This window comes from Musca vetustissima, unplaced genomic scaffold (genome assembly GCF_032173495.1).
Source record: "Musca vetustissima isolate MV318-11 ecotype Yass unplaced genomic scaffold, APGP_CSIRO_Mvet_v1 utg17971, whole genome shotgun sequence".
In the NCBI taxonomy this organism is placed as follows: domain Eukaryota; kingdom Metazoa; phylum Arthropoda; class Insecta; order Diptera; family Muscidae; genus Musca; species Musca vetustissima.
Genome location: NW_026881554.1, coordinates 1 through 12,620, shown reverse-complemented (window position 1 = coordinate 12,620; position 12,620 = coordinate 1). Strand labels below are relative to the sequence as shown.

Here is a 12,620-nt window from a genome sequence, read left to right as displayed (position 1 = left end):
AGGACAAAGACTCATATTTTAATGCCTAGAAGAAAATTTTTTCAAGACCTATATTAGGCGTGGATTTGCGTATATATGTGTGTGTGTATAAGCAAAAGCATTAGCTCTTGTAAATGTTATTAAATCTTAAAAACGTGACTGTGAGCAAATTTTAAAAAGTCAGCATGAAGACCGCAAATTTTAATGCCTAAAACACCAAACCAAAGTGTTTTGTGCAGGCACATCCTCCTGTAGAGATAAAGAAGGAAACCTGGTGACAGATACAGACAGCGTGTTGAGGATCTGGGAGGAGCATTTTGAAAAACTTCTGGTATCAAACCAATAATAGTTGACGGTATAGAGTGTCAAGATGAAGTCAGAATAGCAATCAATCGGCTGAAGAATAATAAAGCAGCAGGTCCCGATGGGTTACAAGCCCAACCATTCAAGACTGGTGGTCAGATGCAGGTCAGGAGCATGCTCCAGCTGATTAGTACAATTTGGCTAGATGAATGCATGTCCAATGATTGGAACCTTAGCATCCTGTGTTCCGTGCACAAAAAAGGAGACAAGATGATATGTGGCAACTATAGAGGAATAAGTCTCCTTCCCATCGCATATAAAGTGCTATCCAGCGTACTGTGTGAACGACTGAAGGCAATGGTCAATGACATTATTGGTCCAATGTGGCTTCAGACCTGGCCATTGACCAGATTTTCACTCTGTGCCAAATCCTGGAAAAAACCCACGAAAAACACATCGACACATTCCACCGATTCGTCGACTATAAAGCCGCATTCGACAGCCCTATCCGTTCAGAGGTGTATAAAGCCATATCTGCGTTTGGCATTTCTGCAAAATTAATTCGGCTATGCAGGATAATTTTAACAGGCACAAGATCAGCAGTTAAAGTCGGAAAGGGCCTCTCGCAGCCCTTCAATACCGAACGAGGATTCAGACAAGGTGATAGTTTGTCGTGTGACTTTTTTAACATCCTGCTGGAAAAGGTCATACGAGAGGCAAAAATGAACAGAAATGACACTCTGTACACCAAACAACACATGTTACTCGCCTACGCCGATGACATCGACATAATGGGTCGAACATTGAGAGCGGTAACAGTCACCTTTGAATAAATTGGGAAGGAGTCTGCCAAAGTGGGTCTAGCTGTAAACGGTAAGAAGACCAAGCTGATGGTATCAACGCACAAGACGTCCAGTAGACTCGGACCAACTGTGGAACTTGAGAACTACAGCTTGAGAACTACAGAACCGCCATAAATAAAACGAATGATATAAGTTTTGAAATTCGAAAAAGGATAGTGTTGGCCAACCGATGCTATTATGGTCTGAGCAAACAACTCAAAAGCAAGGCCACCTTCCGCCAGACCAAACTCTCCACACTCTACACGACGCTTATATTACCCGGGCTGTTATATGTATCTGAAGCATGGGTACTTGCGGAAGCAGATGAGACAGCTCTTGCAGTGTTTGAAAGAATAATTCTCCGAAAGATATATAGGCCGATTTGCGTTGACGGTGAATATCGCCGTCGAATGAACCATGAGTTGTACCAGCTATTCTCGGACATCGACATTGTTAGACGTATTGAGCTGCAGCGACTACGTTGGCTAGGTCATGTTGTGAGAATGGATGAAGATGCCCCAAACCAGAAGCCATATAAAAGCGAACCAGCTGATGGTTCACGCAGAAAGGGAAGGCCAAGAATACGTTGGAAAGATCTTGTCGAAGACAACATCGCCATTATGAATATTTATCAAGACCTATAGAGAGCGTGATTTTTTTATGAATATTTTTTCAAAAGCATATTTTTTCAACGACCTATATAAGGCGTGGATTTTTCAATGAATATTTTTTCAAGACCTATAGAAGGCTTGAAATTTTTTTTCAAGAAAATATTTGCAGTTTATATTTCAATTTCCCTCTATATTTTTTTCAAGGCCTATATAAGGCGTGAATGTTTTAAAGAATATTTTTTCAAGGCCTATATAAGGCGTTGATTTTTTAAAGCATATTTTTTCAAGATTTATATAAGGCGATGATTTTTTAAAGAATATTTTTTCAAGACCTATAGAAGGCTCGAATTTTTTTATGAATATTTTTTCAAGAAAATCTTTGCATGTTATATTTCAGTTTCCCTCTATAAATTTTCCCCGGTGTTTCACAATACTAAAATATTACCTGCGGTATGAGGAGTTAATGCAAGTGTATACATTAACTTAAGTGGATATTTAATGTAATGAGTCTGGCATTGTTCTGTAACCAACAGTCAGTTGTTATTCCAACATAGTTTTGTTGTCAAGGATCTAATATTTACTCAAACATCCCAAAACAAGAAAAATGTTGCATAAAAGGACCATCAAGAACACAACAACAACAGCAGCAGCAGTACAAAATTACATATGTGTATGTGTTTATTTAAATACAAATGGATTAGGCCAGGTTAGATGTACGTATGTTGGTGGTTGCCACAAAACAATGCCACATTGAAATACATAATAACATACTCAGCACAAGCCCACACAACTATACATACTCATATGTGTGTGTATTATTGTGTATGTGTTGTGTTGTAATTATTTATGCCATAAATTACAATTAAAACCGACAGAGTACAAAATTATTCAACAAATTTACATAAAATATCGGTTGCTAGAGGAATTCCTCATTAAACCACAATAATAAATTTAAATATTTAAAGTTGTTGAGACACATCGTCATCAGACGTAAATGAAAAGTGGACAACAATGACTTAATATATTCTATAGCCCCCCGCTATCGTTCCGCCTGCTGCTCCATGGCAATTGTAACTGTTACTGGGCAACCACCTACCCGAGGAGTTCTCCTCATGCCACAATATTTTCCATAGCTTTTAATTGTCCTGGCCATAACGGAGCACATAACGAATTGACATATTGACATGAAACCAAACAACAATTGTGGGGGGAAAAGAAAAAAAGTCATTGAATACAGACAAGCGACATGACGAAAACTAACAGGACACACAATGGATTGGATAGGGATTACAAAAGAACTTTCAATGAATTTCATAGGGGTGGATTTTTAAAAATATTTTTCAAAGAATTTAATACGTGTGGATTTTTTAAAAATATTTTTCAAAGAATTTAATAGGTGTGGATTTTTTAAAAATATTTTTTCAACGACTACTATATGTGCGGATTTTTAAGAAATATTTTTCCAACGACTACTATAGCCGTGGATTTTTTTAAATAATTAACGGTTACTATTGACGTGAGCTTTTCCATTATTTCTATTTCCTTAGTAAAATTGCTATTTTTTCTTTTTAACCACCCCATTGTGCACACTACATTTGTGACGTGAAAAATTGATGCACAATTTCCAACATGTGGTGACAACAGCGAATTAAGTTATTTGTCAATGTCGTATTTTTTTGTTAACAACATTTACTTTTTGTCAACGTATTGTTGAGTATTTCAGCGTTTCGTATTGAGCCTAGTGGTCCCCATGGCGTTGAAAATTTTGAAAATGCGAAAAAAAACTGTTGGGGCGATGAGGGTCACTACATGCCTACCAAAAACTTTGAATACACTACCACAATCACATATTGAAGTAAATATAACAGATATACAAGTTTATAGTGAATTTGTTGAAATTTCTTTATCTGTAGTAGCATGGGGAGCCGCTGTAACTTGTCATTGTCAAAAAATAAAACATCTATAGAAAGGATTTGTCACAATTGCGAGGGTAGAAATGTTTTTTCGTTATTTCTGGACATAAGAGAATTTAGGATATACTTCTATTGCGATTTGAAGTATGGTCAAATACGTAGAGTCGGTCGGTTAAATCCCTTCTCCTTCGGTGGAATTAAATGGCCATTAAAGAATCCACCAATCGTGGTCCTTGAAAATAATATGTTTTTTAAAAAACCAGCGCTTGTATTGGTCCTAGAAATAAAAATTATTTAAAAATCGAAGCTTGTATTGAACCTTAAAAATGTTTGTATTGATCCTTGACAAAATATTCTTATAGAAATATTGTTTAGAAATCCTAGGCTTGGTTCTGAAAAAATATTCTTTTAAAAATTTACCTCTTTCTAAGAAATTGGAAAATATTCTTTTTAAAATCCAAAATCTTCTATTAGTCCTAGAAATTTATTTTTGATTATTTATTAAATCTTGTTACAGAACGGTTGTTCCATAACCCGACCTTAAAAAAAACGGCGTCGTTCATCAGCTGGTTCGCTTTTATATGCCTTCTGGGCTGGGGCATATTCATCCATTCTCACAACATCCATGACAATACGTCTAACAATGTCGATGACCGAGAATAGCTCGTACAACTCATGGTTCATTCGACACCGAAATTCACCGTCCACGCAGATCGGTCCGTAAATCTTTTAGAGAAATTATCTTTCAAACACCCCAAGAGTTGCCTTGTCTGCTTGCGCGAGTACCCATGCTTCAGATCCATATAACAGCACGGGTAGTATTAGAGTCTTGTAAAGTGTGAATTTGGTCTGGCTGGAGGTGGTCTTGTTTCTAAACTGCTTACTTAGACCATAGTAGAATCGGTTGGCCATCACTATCCTTCTCCAAATTTAAAACTGATGTCATTCGTTTTTTTGGCGTTTTTTGTCATTCATTGGCGGTACCAGGGGTGTAATTCTCAAGTTCCACAGTTGGTCCGAGTCTGCCCAGATCCACTTGGGCAGACTCCTTCTCAATTTGTTCAAAGGTGGCTGTTACTGCTCGCAATGTTCGACCCATTATATCGATGTCATCAGCGTACGCAAGTAACATATGCTGTTTGGTGTACAGAGTGTCAGTTCTGTTCAGCTTTGCCTGTCTTATGCCTTTTTCCAGCAGGATGTTAAACAGTACACACGACAAACTCTCTGAACCCTCGTTCGGTATTGAAGGACTAAGATAGGACTGAAGCCAGGTCTGAAGATGCATTGGTATGGTCCAATAATGACATTGACCATTGACGTTAGTCGTTCACACAGTACACTGGATAACACTTTATATGCGATGGGAATAAGACTAATTCCTCTATAGTTGCCACATATCGTCTTGTATCCTTTTTTGTGCACGGGACACAGGATGCTGCGGTTCCAATCATTGGGCATGCATTCCCCTAGCCAAATGGCACTAATCAGCTGGTGCATGTACCTGACCTGCATCTGACCACCGAACGGATCTGGCTGTCGAAAGCGACTTTATAGTCGACGAATAGGTGGTATGTGTCGATGTGTTTTTTTGTGGGCCTTTTAGAGGATTTGGTGCAGAGTGAAAATCTGGTCAATGGTGGATTTGCCAGGTCTGAAGTCGCATTGGTATGGTCCAATAATGCCATTGACCTCAGTCGTTCACACAGCACACTGGATAACACTTTATATGCGATGGGAATAAGACTAATTCTTCAATAGTTGCCACATATCGTCTTGTCTCCTATTTTGTGCACGGGACACAGGATGCTGAGGTTCCAATCATTGGGCATGCATTCCCTTAGCCAAATGGCACTAATCAGCTGGTGCATGCTCCTGACCTGCATCTAACCACCGAACGGATCCGGCTGTCGAAAGCGGCTTTATAGTCAACGAATATGTGGAATGTGTCGATGTATTTTTGTGGGTTTTTTCCCATGATTTGACGCAAAGTGAAAATCTGGTCAGTGGTAGATTTGCCAGGTCTGAAGCCACATTGGTATGGTCCAATAATGTCATTGACCATTGACTTCAGTCGTTCACCCAGCACACTGGATAACACTTTATATGCGATGGGAATAAGACTAATTCTTCTATAGTGGCCACATATCGTCTTGTCTCCTATTTTGTGCACGGGACACAGGATGCTGAGGTTCCAATAATTGGGCATGCATTCTCCTATTCAAATTGTACTAATCAGCTGGTGCATGTTCCTGACCAGCATCTGACCACCGAATGGATCTGGCTGTCGAATGCGGCTTTATAGTCAACGAATGGGTGGAATGTGTTGATGTGTTTTTCGTGGGTTTTTTTCCATGATTTGGCGCAGAGTGAAAATCTGGTCAATGGTGGATTTGCCAGGTCTGAAGCCGCATTGGTATGGTCCAATAATGCCATTGACTTCAGTCGTTCACACAGCACACTGGATAACACTTTATATGCGACGAGAATAAGACAAATTCCTCTATAGTTGCCACATATCGTCCCAAGCAATACTTGGGAGTTTGTAGGGAGTGGGCAATTATTTGCCATTGTGCTTCTATACCATTATCGGGACAAGAAGTGCTTTCGTCAAACAGGTGGGTAAGTTGAGCGGAGTAGGCTTCTGCTATCTGTTGCGTTTGCAGCTTTTCGACCTCGAGTTTCCGTGTTGTGTTAGATCGCACCTTTGCTGCTACATTAAGATGAGTGCGAACCTAGGCTGCTACAAGGTATTGGTCTGAATCGATATTCGCTCCTCGGATCTATCGAACGTCTAATACACTGAATGAATGTATTCCGTCTATCACAACATGATCAATTTGATTTATCTTTGTTTGATCTGGAGAAATGCAGGTGGCCTTGTGTATATCGAGATGCTTGAACCTGGTGCTGCGGCGAAATCAATCAACCTCTTGGCATTGGCGCATGTTTCGCCATGGAGGCTGAAGTTTTCGACGGTGATGCCAAAAATATTTTCCCTCCCAATTTTTGTATTAAAATCTCCTAGTAGAATTTTAATATCATGGCCAGGAAATATGCTGTTTTTAGACGCCCGTAAAATATGTTTTGGGTCTGCTCATCTTTGTCTTCGGTCAGAGCATGGACGCAAATGTGTCTGATATAGAAGAACTTCGCTTTTATGCGGATTATAGCAATTCGCTCATTTACTGGAGTGAATCTGGAGACGGGGTATTTTATTTTCCTGTTAACCATAATTCATGTCTCGTTTCATGGCAGCTATGTCCCTTTCCATCGCATTTCCTGTAAGGCAACAATATCGGCTTTCTACTCCTTGAGTACATCCGCCAAAGCGAAAACTGCGCCTTTTCTGTTCAAAGTGCAGATTCGTAGATCGTGGTCCTTTATACGTTTGCGGGGGTCGTCAACATTAGGGGGGTTTGGTTTTCTTTTTCTTTGCTTTATCATAGTAGGAGGGGTTGTCTCAGGTGACATCGCGGTGAGGTCAGTGTCCACAATTGAGATGAAAGGGGGACCAAGATAAGCCTGGATTTCGCAATGCTAAATCCAATCAAAGCCATTGCTTGGTATGTGTCATCCCCTACGCCACCCGACAACATAGTTCTGTAGGTATATAAAAATTCAGTAGCGATGTAGGGTACTACAATGCATATCTGTACCTTGTTCGAAATCCATATATACCTCTCAGCATATGTAAAGTTTTGTGAAAAGTGCATTGCCACCTTCTTCACCCTTCCACGGCAATTGTAAAATTCAATTTTACCAATCATTTGTTAAATGTTTCATTTCATTTAACATCGGATCCGGGTATGAGCCCAACCAAAATGACTTTAGGTCTCACCTTACATTTGTCTACCCAGCTGAGCTGATATTCTTGGGCTTAGTAACTAAGCCCAAGAATATCGCCGTGTTGGAACGTTATCCCTTTTAACCCAATATACATACACATACGCATATATATATTTACTTGTGCTCAATGTTTCGGAACTTTATGCATTTTTCACATTTTGTCAAACGTAATGGTGACTTTCACCAAAAAGGAAGTGTTCATTTGGGTGAGTGTGTGTGTTCGTGTGATCTCCACGTAGTCACCCACAAGTCTTGTGAATTTTTCCACTGTTCAAACAACATGGCGGAATATGTGCTTATTCATATTCCTGTCGATTTATTTGTATTAACTTTGGCGAAAAAACAGAGCGACCACTTTTGAAATGTTTGCAAAAGAAGGAGGAAATAAAAGAAAAAAAATATATATTATGTCAATATTGAAAATATTTGAAAATTGTTGGGAGGACATACATGTCATCCACCAAATGGACACAGTGTGGGGAGTTAATAATTTTGATACATATTTTGAAGAAAAAATAAAACTAATAAACAAATATTTTTTTTTTAAAAATCTACTCTTATGTATAGGCCTTGAAAAATTATTTTCAACAAGTCAAAGCTTCTCTTAAAGCTTTAAATATATATTTTTATAAATCCACGCTTATAAGTAGGACAGAAAAAATATATTGACAAAAATTCACGCTTAAAAATAGGTCTTGAAAATATATCTTTATATGTAGACATTGAACATTTAAATAACATCCAGGTTTCCTCAAGCCTCTGAAAAAATATATTTTTTTAAAAGTCCACGCTTACTTATAGCCTCTCAAAACATTTTTGAAAAGTTCACGCTGCCTTTAAGTCTCGGAAAAAGTATTTTTAAAAAATCCAAGCTTCGAAAATAGTTTTTAGAATCCGCACACTGTGCTTCACTAGTCCCTACATACTCTACATATATGGCCCGTCAGCTGTTTCAACTTAGTGCAGCTTCTAGAAACATCATCAGTCAATTGTTCCCTCAAATATTTTCCTGTTTCCAGTTTTCTTTTGTCAATTTGGTGGGTGGTTGGTTTATGGACAAAACCAAAAATCTGACAGCTGAAATAGCTAGGGCGGGACAAACACAAAAAAACCCATCAGAGGAAGCAACCCATAAAAAATCCACAGAGAGGAAAAAAAGAAATAACCGAACATTAAGTTTTATTGGTGCCTGTCACCAATAGTCTGTGATTTGACAAAAATCAAATTGGCTTTTTTGTCACTCTGCCGCCTGTTTCAGTCTGAGCTCTTCACCAGTGTCCTATGGCGACAAAAAATGATTTCAAACAAAATGCAGAAAATTTATTTTTGCAAACTATTGTTGGTATTCAATGCATTTGCATTACATCGAAAAGAAAGGACTCTATTATTAGAATTTAGTTGATTCTTTTGTATAAAACAGCGAGCAGGCAGGACATTTTTAGGGAGGGACATTGCACTTTTTTCCCCCTGTTGTTGATAAATTGTTTGAATATTTGCGATGACATTTTGATTAGAGTAGAGTACCACTCAATTAGGCATCGGATATGTAATTTCATTGAAAGATACATTTTGTAGGAGAGACACTTTGATTAAGAATTTGAATTATTGGAAAACAAAATTGATTGACAATTTTAATATAAATTTGTAATTTCAAAAGAAGTAATTGAAATGAAATAAAAAAACAACATTAACTTAAACAAAAAATAAAGAGGAAAAAAACTCTTTAACAAATCCAAAACCCATTAATGGTCTTTGAAAAAAATATTCTTAAAAAAAATCAAAACCCATTAATGGTCTTCGAAAAAATATTTTTTAAAAAATCCACGCCTTGTGTTGGTACTTGAAAAAATATTCTTTAAAAAATCCACGCCTTGTTTTGGTCTTTGAAAAAATATTCTTTAAAAAATCCACGCCTTGTATTGGTCATTGAAAAAATATTCTTTAAACAATCCAAGCTCGAAAAATATTCTTTAAAAAATCCACGTCTTGTATTGTTGTATGAAAAAATTCTTTAAAAAATTAACGCCTTGTATTGGTCCTTCAAAAAATATTCTTTAAATAATGCAGGCCTTGTATTGGTGTTTGAAAAAAATTCTTTAAAAACTTCACGCGTATTTATGGATATTTGAAATTTAAAAAAAAACTATGAAAAACATTTTTTAAAAAAATTATGTTTGGAAAAAAAGATTTATTCATAAGAATATTTCTTCATTAATTCCAACATCCGTTTATGAGCCATTTCCCGGGCATTGGTACCCCACAACATGGTCATGTGATTCCATTTCTTATTCGGATACAGGCAATCCTCAACAACATTTGGCAGAATTTTGGCCAAACGTTTAACATCAACTTCACTGGACAAATTATCATTCCAGGTGTAATAGAGACCGACCGGAGCTGTAACCTTTTCCAGAGGATAATCAGGTGGTGTCGATTTTCCATAACGCTTCATATTCTCTTTAGCACCATAATCGTATTGACAAAATCGATCATTTTCATTTAGCTGCATATAATGATTGATCTGTTTGAGATTGCAGCCAGCCGGGAAATGGCCAAATAATACCGGCAGCATGGTCTGTGGAAATATTTTAAATTAATAATTAAATTTATATGGAATATTTTTTCCACTTCAAAACCCACCGTATTTGTTGTTTCGGTATCTTTACCCACAGTCTGATAATATATCTCCAGACAGGATCCCTCGGTAATTGGTGAGGCCAAACATGTACGCCACAGCAAATCAGTCCTGGGCATAAATTCCCTAATTGTTTTTTCGGACATGCGAACAAAATTTTTAGCATAGGGCAGCAGGGGGGCCTTGACATGTTTCATAAATGCCACCGGTGCCAGGGCGTGCATCATTGTGATTTTCTCATTATATCTTGGGTGCATTGAACACATGACCCAAAATGAGGTTGTACCTTGGGAATGACCAAAATATCCCGTCTTATTGTAACCTGTCTGCTGTAGAACGTAGTCAATCATTTTTGGTAGATCATAAAAACCAATTTCATGCCAACTAAACGTCCAAAATTCCGGATCGGTATCGGGATTCATAGTGGTGTGATTACGGGAATAACGATTACCACGGGCATTGCCCAGCCAAACATCATAGCCATTATCGTAAAAATAATAAGCTAAGAGGGAGATTTTTTCGTATTGTAATATATGCGAAATTTTATATTAATCTGCTTACCCGGAGCCTTATTGGGACCCATAATAACCCATGTCCCCGAACTATCCAATAGACCATGCATCATAAAAATTGGTGGTGCTCCCGGCCTCGGTATACGATGTAAACCCAAAATATAATTATCCTCTGTTGTAACAAAATGTTTTTCAACAGGATAACCGTATTTTGTTATTAGTTGGGCCTGAGAAAAAATAAAAAATCCGACTCCCCTATATTGAAAATAATGTTCATCAATATTTTATTAAAAACTCACAGTATCTAAATTTCCATCCTCAATAGTTGCCTTGGGAAAGTGGGTTTCCATATAAGTGCCACTAGCTTGAATCCATTTCAAATTTAGAAAACCAAACGCGAACAAAACATTGACAGCATTGAAACAAAACAAACTTTCTGACCACATATTAATTAACATTGAAATATGATTTTGAAAAAAAAATATTGAACAAAAATAATTTCAATTTATTTAAATGTTTACTCAAACACGCCACAATAACAAATGATGGAACCCATTACTCCTCAAATATAAGCCTCATTGATGAGCTCTAGTTTTGAATTTCATATAATTATTTTGAACAATTAGTCATTTTTAGATATAGAGATTATAAATACATTTTCCAGTTTAATAATAATAATTAAAATGGAAAATATGAAAAATTCGAGAATTTTTTTTATACATTAGGGTGCGTCGCTAACATGTCAACAATTTGTTTTAAATTATTTTTTATTTACCATTATTTTTTAAGACCCGATTTTTTCAAGGACCAATACAAGAAGCTAACTTTTTTTCAAGGATCAAAACAAAAAGATAATTTTTAAAGAATATTTTGTGAGTGTCATTAGAAGCGAGGATTTTCATTAGAAGGCGTGGATTTTGTAAAGAATATTTTTTCAAGCAACAATACAAGGTGTGGATTTTTTAAAGAATATTTTTTCAAGCAACAATACAAGGTGTGGATTTTTTAAAGAATATTTTTTTCAAGGCCTAACACAAGGCGTGGATTTTTTAAAGAATATTTTTTCAAGGCCTAACACAAGGCGTGGATTTTTTAAAGAATATTTTTTCAAGGCCTAACACAAGGCGTGGATGTTTTAAAGAATATTTTTTCGAGGCCTAACACAAGGCGTGGATTTTTTAAAGAATATTTTTTCAAGGCCTAACACAAGGCGTGGATTTTTTAAAGAATATTTTTTCAAGGACCAGTACAAGGCGTGGATTTTTTAAAGAATATTTTTTCAAGGACCAGTACAAGGCGTGGATTTTTTAAAGAATATTTTTTCAAGGACCAGTACAAGGCGTGGATTTTTTAAAGAATATTTTTTCAAGGACCAGTACAAGGCGTGGATTTTTTAAAGAATATTTTTTCACAGAATATTTTTTCAAGGACCAGTGCAAGGCGTGGATCGTTTAAAGAATATTTTTTCAAGGGCCAGTACAAGGCGTGGATTTTTTAAAGAATATTTTTTCAAGGACCAGTACAAGGCGTGGATTTTTTAAAGAATATTTTTTCAAGGACCAGTACAAGGCGTGGATTTTTTAAAGAATATTTTTTCAAGGACCAGTACAAGGCGTGGATTTTTTAAAGAATATTTTTTCAAGGACCAGTACAAGGCGTGGATTTTTTAAAGAATATTTTTTCAAGGACCAGTACAAGGCGTGGATTTTTTAAAGAATATTTTTTCAAGGACCAGTACAAGGCGTGGATTTTTTAAAGAATATTTTTTCAAGGACCAGTACAAGGCGTGGATTTTTTAAAGAATATTTTTTCAAGGACCAGTACAAGGCGTGGATTTTTTAAAGAATATTTTTTCAAGGACCAGTACAAGGCGTGGATTTTTTAAAGAATATTTTTTCAAATATTTTTTCAAGGACCAGTACAAGGCGTGGATTTTTTAAAGAATATTTTTTCAAGGACCAGTACAAGGCGTGGAT

The 12,620-nt window shown here is 36.7% G+C and overlaps 1 protein-coding gene across 1 annotated transcript; it reads right to left on the bottom strand.

The window, feature by feature from the left end:
• Window positions 1-9,685: 9,685 nt before the first annotated feature.
• Window positions 9,686-10,994, bottom strand: LOC133327473 (lipase 1). Its single transcript, XM_061535991.1, has 4 exons — window positions 10,944-10,994; window positions 10,694-10,871; window positions 10,138-10,634; window positions 9,686-10,072 (listed from the first exon to the last, which is right to left on the bottom strand). The coding sequence occupies exons 1-4, from the start codon at window positions 10,992-10,994 to the stop codon at window positions 9,686-9,688; spliced, it is 1,113 nt and encodes a 370-aa protein (XP_061391975.1).
• Between the last annotated feature and the right edge of the window lie 1,626 nt (window positions 10,995-12,620).

Excerpts from the sequence above, each read along its gene's own strand:
- LOC133327473 (XM_061535991.1), bottom strand. The coding sequence starts at position 10,994 with ATGGAAACCCACTTTCCCAAGGCAACTATTGAGGATGGAAATTTAGAT. Across the intron at positions 10,635-10,693 it reads GGGTCCCAATAAGGCTCCGG|CTTATTATTTTTACGATAAT; the intron begins GTAAGCAGATTA and ends TCTCCCTCTTAG. Across the intron at positions 10,073-10,137 it reads ATACCGAAACAACAAATACG|ACCATGCTGCCGGTATTATT; the intron begins GTGGGTTTTGAA and ends ATATTTCCACAG.